General features: G+C 43.2%; 1 protein-coding gene across 1 annotated transcript in view; it reads left to right on the top strand.

Moving 5' to 3' along the window:
* Positions 1 to 20,066, top strand: part of rsu1 (Ras suppressor protein 1) — a 103,912-nt gene that overhangs the window by 35,384 nt on the left and 48,462 nt on the right. The window contains exons 5-8 of the mRNA XM_084703398.1: positions 7,415 to 7,533; positions 8,462 to 8,544; positions 9,088 to 9,202; positions 16,283 to 16,415. Coding sequence (XP_084559524.1) covers positions 7,415 to 7,533; positions 8,462 to 8,544; positions 9,088 to 9,202; positions 16,283 to 16,415 — 450 coding nt within the window. The remainder of the gene's footprint in view (positions 1 to 7,414; positions 7,534 to 8,461; positions 8,545 to 9,087; positions 9,203 to 16,282; positions 16,416 to 20,066) is intronic.

The following is a 20,066-nucleotide window of genomic DNA, read 5'->3' as shown; positions in this document are numbered from 1 at the left end:
GAGTTTCTAATTGAGTACCCCTGATCTATGGGATGTGCTGGACAAACATTTACAATCTATGCCCATCCATGACTTCCAGGCGGTTGTCTGAAGAAAACCGTAGGTGGCGGTGGGGGTGTAAGGCTGCAGGAGAGACTTGATGTAGTCGGGTGCAGTCCCGTTCACTGCTCGGAAGTTCAGTACCAGGGTCTTGAATCTGATGCGGGCCATGATGGGTAGCCAGTGGAGGGAGATGAGGAGCGGGATAACATGGGAATGTCTGGGTAGATTGTACACCAGGCGGGCCGCTGCGTTCTGAATCCTCTGAAGAGGGCGGGTTGCGCATGCTGGGAGACCGGCGAGCAGCGAGTTGCAGTAGTCCAACTTGGAGAAGACAAGTGCTTGGACCAGCAGCTGGGTGGAGTGCTCAGACAGGTATCTCCTGATCTTCCGGATGTTGTACAGGGTGAATCTACACGACCAAGAGACTGCAGCAATGTGGGCCATGAGGTCGAGCTTGTCATCCATGGTAACCCTAAGGTTCCTGGCAGAGGATGAAGGGGTCACCGTCTCAGATCCCAGGGTGATTGAGAGATTGAGGGAGATTAAGGGTTTGGCCGGGATGATGAGAAGTTCTGTTTGGGCGAGGTTCAGCTGGAGGTGGTGCTTGGTCATCCAGGCGGAGATGTCTGTGAGGTAGGCCTCAATCCTAGCTGAGATCCCGGATCGGTCGGAGGGAACGACAGGTACAGCTGCGTGTCGTCAGCGTAGCAGTGGTAGGAGAAGCCATGAGAGGTGATGATTGGTCCAAGTGAGGTGGTGTACAGACAGAAGAGGAGCGGTCCAAGGACGGAGCCCTGTGGGACACCCGTGGAGAGCTGGCGAGGGCCTGACAGTTCGCCTCCCCAGGAGACCTGGTAGGATTTTACCGACAGGTAGGGTGAGATCCACTGGAATGCTGTGCCAGTGATGCCCATCTCAAAGTCTGGAGCAGTGGCGGATTAAAGACAAATTTTACCGTGGGGGTCATGAGGGTGCCAGTGTTTAATCAGAGGGGCACATAAAAGAATGGAAACAAATGATTTTTAAACATTAATTAATTAATTAATCATACAAACTGCTCAGCTCCTCAGCTCTCTCAATACCTTGATATTATTGTATCACTTTTTTATTTACTGGGGCAAAAAAGGCTGCAATGTCCATTCCTCGTTTCATGATGACTACTAGAAGAAGAAAAACATTGTGTAAAAAAAACTAAAAAAAACATTCAGTCAGCTCAGGGGGGCCACAGGGGCGGCCAGGGACATTTTTACAGGGGCACTGGCCCCTGTAGGCCTCTGTGTAGAACTGCCCCTGGTCTGGAGAGCAGGATCTGGTAAACTGTATCAAACGCTGCAGAAAGGTCCAGCAGAATGATGACGGATGACCTTGAAGCCGCTCTGGCAGACTGGAGGGCAGTGGTGACTGAAAGGAGGGCAGTCTCTGTGGAGTGGCCAGTCTTGAAGCCCAATTGGTTGGGGTCAAGCAGGTTGTTCTGAGAGAGAAAGTTTGACAGTTGGTTAAATACAGCACTTTCAATTGTTTTTGAAAAGAAGGGTAACAGTGATACCGGTCTGTAGTTCTGGAGGACAGCAGGGTTAAGGGAGGGTTTTTTGAGTAGAGGGGTAACTCTGACCTGTTTGAAGGCAGAGGGGGTAAGAGAGGAGTTTAGGGCATGGAGAAGATAAGTTATGATGGAGTGGGAGATGGTTTGAAAGAGAGGGGAGGGGCCAGGAACAAGGGGACAGGAGGTGGGGCGATGAGAGAGAATGAGGTCAGAGATTCCTCAGACAGGGGAGAGAAAGAGTTTAGACATTTAGTTGGGTCGGTTAAGGAGGGTGAGAGGGTAGGAAAGGTGGATTTAGGGAACCGACTGCTAATTTTGGCGATATATATTACATTAAATTACATTTAGCAGACATTTACGTTTATTCATTTAGCAGATGGTTTTATCCAAAGCGACTTCCGAGAGAGAGCTTTTTCAAAAGTTCATAGGTCATTCCGACTACAGTACTTACCACCCTGAACCTCAACTCCCTGGCCGACCGACGCCGTGCACCGTGTAGGACATTTGCGGAATCCCTACTGAACTCAGAGGTCCGTGAATGGCTACCCACTCCACAGAACATATCCGGTAGATGAACGCGGAAGGCAGACAAACTTGAAATTCCATTTTGCCGGACTGCAAGATACAAAAACTCACCTATACCGTACCTCGCCGAACTGTTGAATACTAGTTAATCATTACATTACCATTTCCCAGCTTCATTTAGCAGTTATGTTTATCCTATATTGTACGTGATGTGCTTGTTAATGTTTATGAATGTCTCTTAATCATGTTAATGATGGATTTTAGAGTAGGTTCTTAGGGCTTTTAATAATGGACATGAGTATTAAGCACTTCAGAGAAATGTCAGAACTACGCAATTCAGACATCAGTCTGCGATGTTGGTTTAATAAAGATTGAATTGAAATGTCACGGATCATAACACCGAGCCCCAAACATTGCGGGTAGCCAATCATGAAGTATACATTGTGAAAAACCTAAATAAGTGCCAAAGGGAAAACCATAAGAGCATGTAGTTAAACAAGTTACAATTAAACAACATGAACCTCAAAAAAGTGCAAGAGTGTACCTGTAGAAAAGTAAGCAACAGTAAAAATATTTCATAGCGAGTAAAATAATTTTAAATCAGTTAAATATCAGTAATACAGCTAACCAACAAGAGCAAGAAGTCTCTAAGTAAGAGTCATTGTGATCCTGGAGGAAACTAACATCAGGTCCAGCAAATCATTCCAAGGTACCGTTGTATTCCAGGAACAAGTGTGTCTTGAGACTTTTCTTGAAGGTGGGGAGACAGTTAGTGGGCCCTACTTTGACGATCTGAAACGCAAGTATCAAAACGCAAAGCGCAAGTAACTTTGTGGGCGTGACTCCAGCTTGGTTGTTATTTTGCCGGCGGGATAAATGACTGCACCTGGCGCAAATCTAAAAGTGTTGGTCCGAAGTAGCTACATTACTAATGGGTGTGGTTTGGGCGTAACGTGCAATAAACCAATCAGAGCGTCATCTCACATTCCCTTTAAGAGCAGCGCTTGTTCCATGGCGGATTGCTAATATAACAGCGTATTTGCCAGGCGCATGCCAGGAGCGGTTCACAGCCGAGGAGACCGACGTTCTAGTCAGGGCCTTAAAAGATAGAGAAATGACATTGTATGGGAAAGGCAGAGCAGTTTTCTCACTGCACTAAATTTCCCGCTCATATTGTTCATTCAAATTCTTATTTTTATATATATTTTATGTTTTTAATTGTTATATTTTTTAATTGTTTAGTTTTTAGAATTATTTGAACTATTGTACTTTTTTACTTAATTTAAGAAACGGTAGGCCCTATATGTTTATTGTTTACGCCTTCCTGCCACAGTAGATTCCGTGTTTGTGTAACAGGTTACATGGCGAATAAAGCGAATTCTGATCCTGATGGAGATGGGAGAAGAAACCCACCCAAATTAGCTTCGGTTAAACAGGCGTGGGAGGAAATTGCCACAATTGTTACAAATCAAGTTCACATACAAAGAAATTGGTAATGAAAAACTTTTTATAACACGCCATAAATCAAAACAATGTAACGTAGCTTGGCAGAAAGAAGAACCTGGCTTCGCCAGCAGTGCGTACGGACCAAGCTTGCGCCCTTAAAATATCATCTGAATAATACGTCATTGACTTTAGACCAACTTTTTCCTGGTCAGTGGCAGAATTGTTTTTCGGAAACTGCAAAATAGCACCAGGGAGCGGTTGCCTCGAACACGCCTCCTTTTTCGCTGAACCGCCCACGGGAGCGCAAAGTCAATTCGATGTGCGTCTGTGGAGGGAAAAGTTGACTTTGCGTTGAGTGCAAACTAGGAATGACACTTGCGTTGTTGACCAAGTCAATTGCACTGGGTGCAAGATCGGGCCCAGTGTCTCTGATGGAGGTGGGGAGTTGGTTCCACCACTGGGGGGCCAGACAGGAGAAGAACATGTGTTGGGACCGGGTGGTCTTGAGTGCGGGGACCACCATACGGTTTTATTTGTTTGTAAATATTCTGGATGCGTGCGCAGCATGGTGCGCACGCAAAATAAAGCCTTTATAATGGCTCGAGAATTACAAGGATTATACAAATAGTTCGATTTAAAAAGACCAAAGATGTCGAGGAGGACAGCCTATAGGAGAGAAAGCAATTCCCCATTGATCTGTCACATCAGAATTTTGATTTGGGGTACAAAAGTCTTGAAATTTGAATGAGAATGTCGCCGGGTAGACCGCATAGTATTAGGCGGCTGCCATGTCTTTACGTCATATCACAAACATCATAATTTTACAGTTTTACTGTCAAATCTACACCAAAAAAAGTAGAACAGGGAAGCTTACAAGAGATATGGGAATTCTGCTTTTTGCACCTAAAATACAAACGTGAGCAAAGGCAGCAATTGCTATCGAATCAACAGACGTGCAATTTACAGTATATAGCTATCAGGGGAAGAATACAAACAATGAAAATCCCCAGTTAACTTAATTTAAATTCGCAAGAACTATAGACTAATACAATAACAGGCTTAAATGAACTCACAACATAAGTTATCCAATTTACGCTACAGTTCTCAAGGACGCACACACGCAATCTCAACTGCGGTGTGAAGCGCATGTCTGTGCTATTCTCCAACATGCACTCTAACAATCACTGCTGATAGACGGCCAAAAATGTTGTACAGCCCTATTTCGTGGCGGGTCGCCACGGCTAAATCAACATAGAGGAAACACTGATCTGGCTATAGTACCCCATAAATCAGTCCCCCCAGGATTTTGCGGGCCTTTTTTGTGATAGTTGCGGGCAAAAATTCCTGATTTGCAGGAGCTTTTCCAAAAAGTTGCGATGAAAGTTGCAGTGCTTTTTAGGTGTTTGTTGCGATGAAATTGCGGGAGCAAGTGAAAGTTGCGATAAAAAGTAGCAAATTTCCCTCTTTGTAATTATAATTGAGTTATTTGTTGAAAAATAACATGCTTTACTTATCCACAACATGAAACAGATACCTATGGATCAACAAAATTCAAAGTCTGTATAGAACCACAGACAGCAATTATTTTATTAGTTTAACGCTGAAACTATGTGTCAGATTTCATCTTCATATCCAATTTTGTATACTTATCCAACCAGGATTTACATTCGCATTGAAGGGAGGAATCTCCCTTTTTTTTACAAAATACATTGAAATCTGTCTGCCATACTGCTCTCGGCCTCTACGCAACTTTGGCGCTCTCACGCTTGCCAGGCATAGACAGTAGAAGAAAGTACACGCAGCAATTGACTGGTTGGGCAACCCTGGATACAGGACTGCAAACGGTGTGTTTTTTGCCTGGAAGTCTCTAGAAATCTGGCACCTTATTGAACGAAATTAAAAAGAGTGAAAGAGTTCACAGACAACTGAATGAACGCGTTCACAGTATCGGTCATCAGTATGTTCAGTTCACGTTCACCAAAATTATGTACGAGTTCATGAACTTTGGTTCAATGAACGCGTTCAGGCGCAACACTGGATTTAACATGCACTGGAGAGAGTTGTGGGAGACGACGATGATTGGTCAAAGTTGCGGGAAAATTGAGGTGATTGGTTAAAATTGCAACGTCGCGCTGAATTAGCGGGGAATTATTGAATTTGCATTAATTGGTGTGATCGCAACATTGCGAATTCCTGGAGGGTCTGATAAATATATTTGTATGTATACACACTCACATATATCATAAATAGGGCTGTGAAAAATAACGCGTTAACACGTTATGATTAAATTACAGGATTAATTTGTTATTTTTTAACGCACTTAACGTAATATACCCCCAATTCTGCAACAATTCTGCAACTTCTGGATGAAAAGTTTGTGTTCCAAAAAAACTAAGATGGAACATCCGATAAAACCAAAGTGATATGCACACTCTGCGGGAAGACGTTATCGCTCTGGATAAGAGCGTCTGCTAAATGACTGAATGTTATCGTTTCACTGAAGCAATACCAGCCTAAAGTGACTTATACCACCTCAACGCGAAGCATGCGTTGGTCGGCGGGGGGAGTTCAAGTAGAATGCGCCAAACCACCCTCACTGAACAGCGTAGGGCCCTCATTAAGTCTGCCTGTGACAAGGTGACTAGCACAGTTGCCAAATGTATTGCAAAAAGCTGTAGACGATTGATATTGTTGAGGACGAAGGGTTAACCAAAGTTTTGCGAGTGGCAACGGGCATCAAGGTACCGCAAAATCAAAGACGCACACTAATGACAAAAATTCGGAAAATCAGTCATAATAATCAGTAGTTAATCATGATTAATCCACAGAAACCTGTGATTAATTTGATTAAAATGTTGTATCATTTCACAGCCCTAATCATAAAGGATGTAAAGAACATTTGGACATGTCAATGTAAATAACATTTCAATCTAATATATACTGGCCACCAAAAGTCTGTGTATGATGACACATTTATTTACTTATTTAGTTTCTATACTAACAACAAATTGCACTTTAAGGGAATTTGTATGCGAATCATTATACATGTTTTGCCATCTCACTCAAAGCAAATAAATCAGATTTAATAATGAAAACTATTTAGCCAGTCTAGAGTGGTTAAACTCACTCCTCAGGTATGTATACAGGCCACCGGTGTAAGTGAATCTCTAACTTTTGGTGGCGTGTTCAATCCCCGGTGCGGGCAAACATTGGCCCAACCGGGTCATGGCCACATTTGTTACGACTATCTTGGCTACAGAATTGTATGTTTTTATTTACAGTGCCCAATCGGCGCCCCCCTGCAGATTAGCCCCTTTGTCAACCGCCTAGGTTGCCTATGTCTAGGAAACACCCCTGCAAACAGCGCTCCAGTTTTGACTGACATTTTGACATTTGTGTTAAAGTATGCAGGCGACACAGTGTAAGCCTACAAACCTTTCAAAATGAAAAGCGCAGCATCGGATGTTTGGTTATATATAATAAAGGTTTGACTTTTTGACGGAGCCGAAGCACACGTCTGCAACCCTTTACCCACCAGTTGAGAAACACGGGTATAAATGATTGATCTGAAATATATGAAACCAACAATGAAAAATGTGTTTTGTGTGTGCTTTTAATCTATGCTTTCTCTGTTTTAGTTTATCTAGTGTGGACAATATATTGTTTTAGACTTATGTTAATGTGAATAAGTCACAGATTTACAAATAGTGACACAAAACAGATTTCTGTCTTGATATTCTTCAATTGTTTGTTCTATATGTGTATTTGTGTTTTTGTGTGTCCAGTATGAACATGATGAGTAGTCTGCCACGTGGTTTTGTTTGTTTTATATGTGTGGTTGTGTTTTTGTGTGTCCAGTATGAACAGGATGAGTAGTCTGCCACGTGGTTTTGGGTCACTGCCTGCTCTTGAGGTACTGGACCTCACCTATAACAACCTGAATGAGAGCTCCCTGCCTGGGAACTTCTTCTACCTTAGTGAGTCTTTCTATGTCTGTCACACACACCAACACACCATACACAGCATTATCATCTTTGTTGATTTTGGAGATGATGGCAATCACTCCATTCATGCATTGAACACTGTTCTTTCTCTCTTTTATACTCTTGCATGGGGGGGGGGAGTTTGTGTGATAGATTAATGCGTTCTGCAGAGAAGGGAGACTGGCGTAGGTCACGGTTTGGAATGGAAGGGAGAAAACATGTCAGAGTAACACTGTAAATCGCCGTGTAAAAAAACATCGTAGTTAAGGCGGCAAGCGTGTGTTGCTTAGGCGGCCTTAAGTGAAAAGTGCTGTGGGAAACCCTGGGTCCTTTCTTCACAACAGCACAGTCCCTGGCTTTTTGGCTAAATAAAAAATGTGATTCATAAATGATTTGAATATGTAATCAGTGGTAGTAGATGGTGACTGTGTTACATTTAGTCATTTAGCAGACACACTTATCCAGAGCAACTTACAGTAAGTACAGGGACATTCCCCCAATGCAAGTAGGCCTTGCCTAAGGGCACAACGTAATTTGTCATGGCTGGGAATCAAACCGGCAACCTTCTGATTACTAGCCCTATTCCCTAACTGCTCAGCCACCTGACTCCCCTGTGTTACTGTGAACATGGATTTGATTAAGACATCTCTTTGTCCTTCCTTGACCAGACAAGCTGACGTAAATCTTTTCTTGGCTTGTGTGTGTGTGTACGTACATCAGCTGCTCCTCCATACAGAGATTGCAAGGCGTGATGAATCAGCCGTGACTGGTCTTATTGATTAGTCTTTGGCTTGGTTTGGATAGGATGTCCAACACGCACGTGCATGCACATACAACCATAAGAAAACATAGGCCAACCAGACATACATCCACACAGACACGCACAACTCACAACACTAACCCACTCCTGTGTGAATTACAGCCACCCTGCGTGCACTCTATCTCAGTGACAACGACTTTGAGATGCTGCCCCCAGACATCAGCAAGCTGACCAAGCTGCAGATAGTGAGTAATTTATCTAAATATCCCTCAAAATCAATGCCTTCTCTCCCTTTTTTGGTGTATGTTTCGATTGGGGTTATCTTTGTGGTTTCTCTCAGTCTACCGTCTTGGGTCTTATGAACTGAATCTTAGGCTCGTTTTAAAGGGTGTTTAAATGTTAAATTATGGTATTTTCATGTAATGGTTTTATCTGAAAAACTGTGTGTGCAAAACGTAAATCAAATCTGTATAATTGTATATCCCCCCTACTGCTTGTCTGCCCAAGCCCCCTCCCATCTGCCCTCCATATCTCGCATCTGCTCCACGATTCTCCCCTTCTCTATTTACCCCGTTTCCCCTCCCTCCCTCTCTTAGTATATGTCCCTCACTCTCTCCATCTCTTTCTCTATCCCGCCTCTCTCCATTTCTCATCCCCCTGGCCCTCTCTATGTCCCTGTCAGTGCTCTTTTTCTACCCCTTTCCCTCTCTCCCCCATCAATGACTTTATCGCCCTTCCATCCTCCTCTCAATGTATTTTCATTCTTCCTCCCTTCCTCCATTCTGTAGCTTAGTCTGAGAGATAATGACCTAATATCGCTGCCCAAGGAGATTGGAGATCTGGCCCAGCTTAAAGAGTTGCATATTCAGGGCAACAGGCTCACCGTGTTGCCCCCAGAATTAGGTAAGACTGACACTCAAATCAGAAATGTTTAATGCTTACCACATGCATTCCCACTATGTGTTGTATATGTGCACAAACACACCGACACACAGAAAAATAATTTGTCTTTTCTACGAAGTAAAACTAATAAAACTAACTGCACACAAACACTTACTATTTTGGATTTACACAAACACCTACTCGGAGCAGAAAGTGTTTGTGATGGAGAGAGAGTCCGCGGGAGAGTACGGGGGACCATCTCATGCCCCAGACTGAATGCTTGGCTGAACCAGAGGCACCCCCACAAGGGTCACACCTTCCCTGACAGGCTGTCCCCCTTTTTCTCACACACGTGCACATACACACCTGTCGCCCTCATACGGCCACATACATGCATTTGCTGTTCCATTTCTGTCTTTCTCACACTGTGTTTCACTCTTCTTTCCCTGCCAGAGCCTCCTGTAATATAGCTTAGATGGTCCTAAAGCAGAGGGAACACAATGAGGAGGCAGAGAGATGGTTGTGACTTAAACTTCCCCATTAAGTTTTCCCCTTCTACTGAAATGTTTAAGGGCTCGCTTTCCGTCGCTATTGTCACCTTGTATCTATGGGGTAGTCTATCCACTGTAAGAAATTGTTTGGATACTTTCCATCCCAAGTTCCGTTACAAATACTTGTTAACTGTTGGATGTCATTGATTGCTCTCCGGGGTTTATGATCATCACTTATGACTTATGATCATAGCTAACAACAACTGAGGAACAGCTGCAGAACCAACAGGGCGAAGTCATGGATGTAGCCTATGTTTACTGCGATAACACCGGTCTGTCGAAGCTGTAAGCTATGCAGCTAGTAAAATGACTGAAGACTTATTGTTCACTGTGTTGGTCTCCTCTGATCCTGACTTGTACTGTACAAGCATTGTGGGGTGACATTGTGATGTTTTTGACTGTGGCTAGCTACCTAGCATATGGGTCACCTTTCACCCAAAAAACAATATTTCCTTAACTAAATCTAACCTTCCAGAAATTAACAGCACTGCTTTTGGAAATGAGACGCACATTTTTACAGTGCAAAAACTGAGTGAAAGAATTATATAATAATAAATAATAAAATTATAAATAAAATTTATACATGAGATAACAATAGTGTGCCTTGCTGAGAGCAAGCACACCTAATTAAAGGGAAAAAGATGCATAGAGGGGGGAAAGGGGTGAAAGAGGGACATGTAGAAGCAGAGATAGGGGAAATAGAAAGAGAAATAGAGAGGACGATAGGATTGCTGTGTTTGAGCTTATTAGAATTCCCCTGTCACGGCTCCCTAATCCCTGTCTCTGCCCTGGGCTCGTTAGGCCTGACACTACACTCTGCCAGCTGTGGGAGAGGGAGTAGAGAGTACTGAGAGGGGTAAGGGGGAAGCAGAAAGAGAGATAGGAAAAGGGAAAGTGGTACAGGGGGAGATCGTGGAAATTGTTTTGAGGTTGAGAGAGATCAGGAACGGTAGAAAGCGGGTTAGAGAGTTAAAGGGAAAGAGACAGGAATTTAGAGGACCGAAACCAAGCGATAACAGGAAGGTGACGAAGATGCTAAATCCAGTTTTGACACTCAAATAAAAAAAATAAAAACATCTGAAAGCATAGACGGTCGGCAAGTATGTTTGGCCTCAAGTAAAAAGAAAAAATTGAAGCCATTAGATGATTCAACTGCTGAACTGTTTGTCTGCTGGAGGTACGCTTTTACGTTGTGTGCAGAATGAAGTTAGATAGATTCTACTCAGTGTACCTTTTAAGATAGCTAGCAAGAGTAAATCGCTATCAAAAAGTCTCCAGAGGAAAGTTGCTGCAATTAAAGTTAATGCACTGCCGGGATGTAAGGTGTAGGTTTGTTTTCAGCTTTGGTAGGGACATGAATAGATAATGCAAGCACGCCAGAGTTTTTATCAAATAATATATATTTGCATTCATTTTATACAGTTTAGCTTTATGTATTTTAAATAGCTATGTTGCACTCAGTAAATCTTGGTAGGGAAATCATGTTTCCGTGGCTTTGGTAGTGGCTTTTTCCCGTAGCATCCCTACTAAATTCTATGCCCTTGCTTGCAAGGACAACGGCACAAGAGACAAAGCATGGCACCTTCAAATGACCGGTCTGCTCCAAATTGGTCAGGGGCCGGTTGCACAAAACACCTTGAAATTTTCCTTAAAGGGGCGATTGACTGCCAAACCGATTTTACCTTGTCATAGTTGAATAACGACAGTTCGGTGGGTAAAATTAACATACGTGAACCTCGCAGTCCATTGACACCTCTTTCCTATGCAAATTTCAAAACATTTGGCTGTAAAACGCTAGCTTTTCAACAAAGCCAAGGAACCGCTTTTTTTTGGCTCTGGTCTGTATCTTTGTCACGCCCCAAAATGTACATCCAGACCAGTCTGAGGTAGCGTCTATCTCCGATACTAATTTAGCTGCGTACTGCTATGTGAAGGCTAATTCTAAGGAATTACAAAGAAGAACGTTTTGAAATATAACAAGGGTATTGAAAATGGACCACGGTCGTAAATGCTGTGTTCCAGTCTGTACAGGGAAGGCTAACATAGTCTTCCCAAGGAGCCAAACATTCGACAGGCATGGCTGCTGTTTGTCTATAAGAACATCCCGGCCAAGTTCGACACTCAATTATTCATTTGCTCTGAACATTTTTACCCAAGACAGTTTTGACAACCTTGTACAATTTCGATCAGGATTTGCTAAGAAGCTGGACCTGAAAAGAGGTGCTGTTCCAACCGTATGCTCATTGCAACCGCAAGCTGTAAGTACAGTATGATTTTGTCGCTAACAGTTATTAGCAATGTTAACGTCTCCTGTATCTAGCACAGGTAGAATGCTAAATACGTTTCTAAACACATCAAATTACTCTAGCTAGACTAGCTGTAGTCGGCATTAGAAGGGAAGCTTCCGAAAAAAAGCCAGAAAACGAATAGCAGTCTGGCCTATTGCTAACGCCTGTCTCGATTATCTATTTGAAAGAACTGGAAAAAGGCAAGTGCTAGATACAGGATACGTTAGCATTGCTAATAACTGTTATCGACAAAATCAGGTGGAGTCAGGTGGCTGAGCGGTTAAGGAATCGGTCTAGTAATCAGAAGGTTGCAGGGGTCGATTCCCGGCTGTGCCAAATGACGTTGTGTCCTTGGGCAAGGCACTTCACCCTACTTGCCTCGGGGGAATGTCCCTGTACTCACTGTAAGTCGCTGATAAAAGCGTCTGCTAAATGACAATGTAAATGTAATGTTACCAACAAAATCATACTACAGTTTGCGGTTGTGATGAACGTAAGGTCGAAACGCACCTCTTTTCAGCAACAGCTTCATAGCAAATCCTGCTTTACATTGTCCCAGGTTTTGAAAACCATCCTTGGTGAAATGGTTCTCGTAAATGTGTCCAGGGTCGAACTGCACAGGGATCTTCTACACTACGGGTATAGACAAACATCAGCCATGCCATGGTGACCAGACGTCCGGATTTCGGCCGGACAGTCCGGTTTTCCAACCTTTTGTCCAGACCGCTGTTGCGTGTCCGTCTTTTCGCCCTTTTGTCCTCCTTTTTGACCCTTCCTGCCCACCGTCGCAATTTACCACTCGCGTAAGTTTTCCGATGTCAAACAGAAAGACCTCCTTCTAACCTACGTGGAGTTCAGAACTCCACTTTGCCATAAGAGCAGCAAAGATCAATATCATACCTTCTGTAAGTTCTGTCGCATTGACATTGACGTGAGTAGTAGGGGGAAAGGGGCTTTAAGCATGCCTACGATACGCAACTGCACAAGGATAATGCGAGGTCTGCCGGGCACTCTGCTTCTACCCCCCCCCCCCCGTCAACAACTTTTTGGGATTGTCCTCCTTTTTGACCCTTTGTCCTCCTTTTTGGACCCAAGTGTCCTCCTTTTCAGGGTCATTCTTCTGGTCACCCTAGCCATGCCCGTCTAGTCAATGTTAGCTAGACTGTAGCTCATCTGCTTTTTATTAACGCTGATTTTGCAAGGAATGCAAGAACAGGTAGGTGGCGAAAACACCTAGACTGTAGGCATGTAAACTAGTTTCGCTTGCTAATGCAAGAGCATATGTAGAATGTGTGATGTTTTAGCCTCGTTTATTGGCAATGGGGCTAACGTTGTTTCATGTTCCTGACTGTGTTTCATTCAAATAAATAACCCGTGTTATGTAAATCTACAATTCACGATGCATGTTTGTCCAGATTATTTGTCAGGTTATTTTTCAGCAAGATATCTAGAGGTAGCTAACTGAAGCTGAGTTGAATCACAACACTGTATAGTTTGGTTGCTAAGCTGTAGCCTAACGTTCTACCCACCTAAGTCAATCCAGTTTGCTTCGACAACAGAAGTGGAAACAACTAATGTTATCATTTCAAATGATATGTAGTCAATCTGTTGAAAACAGTGTCGTCGAGACACAATAGATTTATTTGCGCGTTTTTATTTCAAGTTTCCACCTTTGGTGTTTCAGTGAGTGCTGCTGTTGGCCGTGTTGCGTCTTTGCTCCCCAGCTTCACAACCAGTCAGTGCGCAGCTCATCTAAATATTAATGAGCATACCATAAAAGGAGAAAAGCTAGTGTTTTTTTCCCGGGAACATTTTAGAGCAGGGGTCACTAAATGGCGGACCGCGGTCCGAGTCTGGACCCAGGCGGCTTCCTATCCGGACCCGGACCTTTAGCCGATATATTATAGCCAATGGAGTTAATTCATTTTGACGGAACATTTCCATTTGAAACCGGCACATATTTAATAGCCTTTACGCTATTTATTATGTCTATGGTTTTCCTACTAGATGTGGTTTCTATCTTCTGTGTCCAATCCAGAGATCCAAACAGGAGCTGTAATAGCAATTACCATGACAACTCACTCAACGTTGGCCACAACCTCTGTGGGTCACGCAGGTTGTGTTTGTCATTCACCACAACGCAGGCTAATCGATTTGCTAACGGTAGCTAGCCTACCTGTTCTTCCTTAGCAAAAATAATGGGGTGACAAAACCCAGCGAAAAGTTGATTCCGAAAAATCGCAAATTTCAGACAGAATGGACTGACAAGAACGCATTTGTGTTGCCGGTGGGGAGCACACAAGCGATGTGTTTAATTTGCAATAAGACGGTTGCCCTTGTCAAAAGTGGTAGAGCTAACGTGAAACGTCATTATGACCCAAAGCATAGACACTGAACAAAAGTACCCCCATAACTCTGGTCTATGGGAGAAAGATGCCCAGGGGCACGGGCACTGTGCCTAAACCTAAGTCATTTTTGAATGGGAGTCATAGGGAGAGGTAAGGGCCAGAAAAATAAACCATGGTCCGTTCTGGACCCTCGACTGAATGAGTGGTGAGTGGACCTTTTGAGTTTCTAATTGAGTACCCCTGTTTTAGAGGATCTATCAGGGGGCATAGAACAGCACCCTGGCCATTTTCAACCCAACCAATGTTACATACCCTATTTGGAGACCTTAAGGAACAGTGTGAACGTGTGAAATACCCCCAAAAAACAATAAATTGCCCCTTTAAAGTCAGAGTTAAGGTTTCCTTAAAATATATTTGGTTGCACAAAGCACCCTTAAGTCTTCTCTTTAAGGTTTCCTTGAAAGTTCCCTGAAGTATTTAAGGTTTTCTCCTCATCTTGGTATTATACTTAAGGGTTCCCTTGAAGTTTGTTAAAGCTTTGCACGAAAGACCTTAGCAAACAAAGTAAGGAAGAAAACTTAAGGTACCTCTGACGTATTCTTTACCGCAACATGGCAGAGTTTATGGAGACAAATGAACCCATCCCACACCTATAGCACTCTGCTAGGTTACTGTACTGCAGTCTAAACATGAAGGCTATTTATGCGTCGGCTGCTGCTGTAAATAAAGTAGCTAGCCTACACTCGCGGCGGTAAATGCAGTGTAACTGTTGATCTCATTTTGATCGAGAGCTACCTAAGAAGTAGGCTATCTCTCACTTAAACGTTACTGTTTAGCAACAAAACCTACAGGTAAAGTTGATATCACCATTTTTATTGGACTCTCCTGAAATTGGTTATCTCTTTTTTGGACATAAGTCATGTTATCATATATATAGCTTAGCTATCATTTTTATTTCTTGAATTGACCACTTCACCAAACTTCTTGAGTTTATTTACGTTTCACCTTAGCTAAGGAAACCATTTAAGGGATTCTGTGCAACCCCCTGAAGTAAATCCCTTAGCTAAGGAGAAATTTACTTTACCTTAATTATGTCATAATTAAGGAAAATACTTATGGTGTTTTCTGCAACCGGCCCCAAGACTTTATTAGAATAAAACTGCTCAATACAACTCTTTTTTCAAAAACATAAAAAAAAAAAAAAATCCAATTTCTTGCACTTGAATTTTGTAAGCAAAATAAATGATTTTCTAAATAATATGGCGGACCAGATATTTAGGACGGACAGTTTTGTCCTGCTGGCCGCCTGTGGCCGACCGCTGGCATAGACAGATAAGTTGTTAAGCATTATAAGAATAAAAGGTGTAGTATAAGGTTGGTTGGGAGTTTGGGGCAAGGTCTATGGTTTAATGTTTGGGCCTCATGTGCGGTGATTGGAAAGACTGTAAGTCAAGGCAATCTGTGAAACTTGGGCTTTAGCTTGTCCTTAGTGCTAGGGTCTGGCTTCACTAGCTGTGAGGTGTTAGCTATTGGCAGTACTGCTATCACTATATGCTTAATTTAGCCTCTCACTCTGACAGCATGTCTCAACACTGGCTAATCAGGAGCTAGCTAATTAGCCCCTAAGGTGTTAGCATAAACCCCATTAGCACACTGACCCGTGCCAACCCTGCCTTGGCAGAATGCTAGTTCAAGAGGCCTTCTCTCTTTCCTTCACTCTTCTGTTATTTTCATCCCTTCATCACTATACCCTCTTGACCATTTCATTGAAATCCACAGATTTCTCTTACTCTTGGTTTTGCAAGCTGTCTCTCGTCACCTGCTTCCTCCCTTATTTCCTTGTTCACACCTCCTCTTTATATCTTCGTTAATTTCTCCCCTGAACTTTATTCTCCCCCTGGCTTTCTCTACTAGGTAACCTGGACCTGACTGGCCCTAAGCAGGTGTTCAAGGCGGAGAACAATCCCTGGGTGACACCTATTGCAGATCAATTCCAGCTGGGAGTCTCACATGTTTTTGAGTATGTCCGTTCGGAGACATACAAATAGTAAGTCGATATTTGTAAGACACTCCACACAGGGCTCACAATTTACTCCCAACTTTAAAAAGTTAGGAGCACCAGCAAAGAATTTGGAGCACCCACCCAAAAATGTCATATCTTTTAAGCTCTTCAAATTCTGCATGCTAGTTTTATTTATTGATTTTTCATTTAACCATTATTTACCCAGGCAAAGATCATTAAGAACAAATTATTATTTACAGTGATGGCCTGATAAAAAGCACAAGCTTTTTGAGGGAGAGGGGAAGGGGGCTAAGGAAAAAAAATCTGGTTAAAAAGTACAACGACCCACAACCACAGCAATACAGACATACAGAAAAAAGCACAAAAGCAACAACAGAAAACAAGCAGGTTAAACAAAGCAGGACATACAACATAGGGAGTCAGGGGGGATACAAATGTTAAAAGCACACAGCAAGACAGAAATTATTTACAACAACCGCAATCAAGACACAGACTGACACTGGCTGGTATGATCAAAGGATACAGGCAGGGGACAAAACAAAGCAGGCAAAATAAGTAGTTAGCTCCCTGTCACATGACACAACGGAGCGCAGTGACAAGGAGTGATTGACAGCTAATTTTAACCAATCTGAAATCTGCAGATGAATTTTTACTGGTTATGCAACGTTGGATAGAATGATGGACCGTCCACTATCAGCTCACAGCAGACACACGCTGTGCAGTAGGCTAATTAGCGAGCGTTGCACTCGCACAAATGCTCCCAAATATATTTTGAGGTTGCACATATCATTTTGGGAGCATATGCGACCAAGATGTTTGCAATTTCAAGCCCTGTTCTATAAGGCAAGTGCATCAGTGCAATTAAACCCATATTCATCTAAAGCAAACGTGACCGCATCAAAGGGACAATTTACGGGGCCATGCACCGTCAAATCTTGGGTGAGAACCTCCTTCCCTCAGCCAGGGCATTGAAAATGGGTCATGGATAAGAGACCAGCATGACAATGACCCAAAACACATGGTCAAGGAAACAAAGGAGTGGCTCAAGAAGAAGCACATTAAGGTCCTGGAGTGGCCTAGTCAGTCTCTAGACCTTAATCCCACAGAAAAACTGTGGAGGGAGCTGAAGTGTCAGCCTCAAAACCTTAATGACTTGGAGAACATCTGCAAAGAGGAAGGGACAAAATCCCTCCTGAGATGTGTGCATCCTGGTGGCCAACTACAAGAAACGTCTGACCTCTGTGATTGCCAACAAGCGTTTTGCCACCAAGTACTAAATCATGTTTTGCAGAGGGGTCAAATACGTATTTCCCGCTTAAAAAATGAAAATGTATATTTTTCATTTTTTTTACATACTTTTATCTGGATTTTGTAGTTGTTATTCTGTCTCTCACTGTTCAAATAAACCTACCATAAAAATTATAGACTTTTCAGTGGGCAAACGTACAAAAAAGATTTCAAGTTCCTTCACTGTATAGTACATTTACAATCAGGGCCGGCCCTAGCACATTTGGCGCTCTAGGCGAGCTTCACTCGTGCCCCCCCCCCTAAAAAAAAATATATTTACAAAAAAATACAAATGCTTTTGCACAAAAACGGAATTGCAACTTTCAAATGCTATTTTGCCCTGCAAGACTGCATTTCTTTAAAATAAACACAACAACGATCGCAACGATGAACAAACATTAAATAAAGAACAAAATCCCTGAGAAAATAGGTGTTTTCGACTTCATGCAGCACCGGCGGCGACGACAGCCAGCTTCCTTGAAGCTGAGAATGCCATTTCTGTATCAAGTCAGCCGGGCTGCAAGGCGGCTGCAGGCGACGCCGGCGCTGCCTGAAGTCAAACGCACCTAATGTCACATCTGTGCTGAACTACGCTCCGGCCACGCCCGCCTGTTCAACAGTGCACACGGTGCATGGTCACATTCACTCCCTCATCGCCTGTAAATAATGTTTTTTCCTTGTCTTCTGTTCTGTTGATGGCTGGCAAACAACAATCTTAGAAGGTCTGGGTCACTTGTGGCACATATTATTCACTCATTTTAAGCAATCAATCTACCTGAACAAAATTAGCTCGCTCCACCAAAACTTACCAGCAAACCAACGTTCCATAAGGCAACAACATCTGAACGCAGGATGCTGGTGGCCGAGGAGGTGCGCAGACAGGAGGAGACTGCAAGAAGTGCAAAGGCTGTCTCTCTTGCTAAACAAGGGCAATGGACGCGGTGGGAAGGCCTGGAGAGGAGAAAGATCAACTGGAGTGAGCTTTGGCAAATGGAGGCAAGCAACATCAGCTTCATCATAAGAACTTTTTATGATGTGCTTCCATCACCAAAAAACCTACATCAATGGTATGGCGATGTCCCGACCTGCCCCCTCTGCCCAGCTCCAGCGACTCTCACAAGGCCACTACACCTGGAGGCACAATCAGGTTTTAAGAGCCTGGCCGCAGCACTTGAGACCAAGAGGAGTGCAACCAATTCATTATCTTCAAAAACAAGCAATCCTGTTAAAACAACAACATTCATCCGGGAGGGACAGAAAAAACCCAAGCATCCTCCTACGAAGCCAGAAACTGGACACCTAGCCATGGCTCGAGACTGGAAGATGCTTGTTGATATTGGCCAGTAACTCAGATTGCTTCTACCAACCTTAGGCCATACATGGTATTCTGGTCCCCTTCACGTAATTCTGTGTACATCATGGAGCTCACAGTCCCGTGGGAAAACTCTGTTGAAGAGGCCTACTAGCGTAAGAAACTGCAGTACACAGAGTTGGCAGCAGATGCAACTCAGAGTGGCTGGAATGCAAAAGTCTGTTTCCAGTTGAAGTGGGATGCAGAGGATTTGTGGCTTCTTCCACCATCAGGTTGCTGAAAGAACTTGGAATCCATGGACAGGTTCTGCAGCAGACCGTCAGAGCAATTTCCCAAGCAGCTGAAAGATGCAGCCAGTGGATCTGGATCAAACGGAAGGACCCTTGCTGGGCTATTTACATTTATTCCTTTAGCAGACGCTTTTTATCCAAAGCGACTTCTAAGAGAGAGCTTTACAAAGTGCATAGGTCACTGATGATAACAACAAGATAGCCCCAAAGCATTGCGGGTAGCCAAAACAAGAAGCACACATTGTGAACAACCCAAAAATAAGTGCTGAAGGGAAGAACCATAAGAGCATGTAGTTAAGCAAGTTACAATTAAACAACATGAATCTTTAAGGGTGCTTTCACACCTGACATGTTTGATCCGTTTCAATCAGACCATGCTCTGTTTTCTCTGAAAGTCCTGTTCGTTTGGATAGGTGAGAACACCCATTCGAACTCTGGTACGGACCAATCAACCAAACCATGGTCCCCCTAAAAAGACGGGACTCGGTTTGCTTTAGGTCCGAACGTAATCGGACATATTATTGACCTATTCCAGGAAGCAAACCAAAATGTAGTGTATTGTGGGTTGAAAAAGGATTTGGACATTTGACAGAGACAGCCGTGCCACTCATTAGCAGCTAAATTAGTTGAAGGAAAACGTGGGGAACTGATTAAGTGAAAGCTCTTCTGCAAATATGGGCTGATGATCATATTGCAGAGATACTTGTGGAGACACATAAGAATAGCAAGGTATTTAAATTATTTAGTGATATACTGAAATAAAGGGTTATTATTGCACAGTGGACC

Source organism: Hypomesus nipponensis, chromosome 8, assembly GCF_054491055.1.
Source record: "Hypomesus nipponensis isolate SF chromosome 8, ASM5449105v1, whole genome shotgun sequence".
Classification (NCBI taxonomy): Eukaryota; Metazoa; Chordata; class Actinopteri; order Osmeriformes; family Osmeridae; genus Hypomesus; species Hypomesus nipponensis.
Note: the sequence above shows the minus strand (reverse complement) of the source record. Positions and strands in the feature narration are given on the sequence as shown.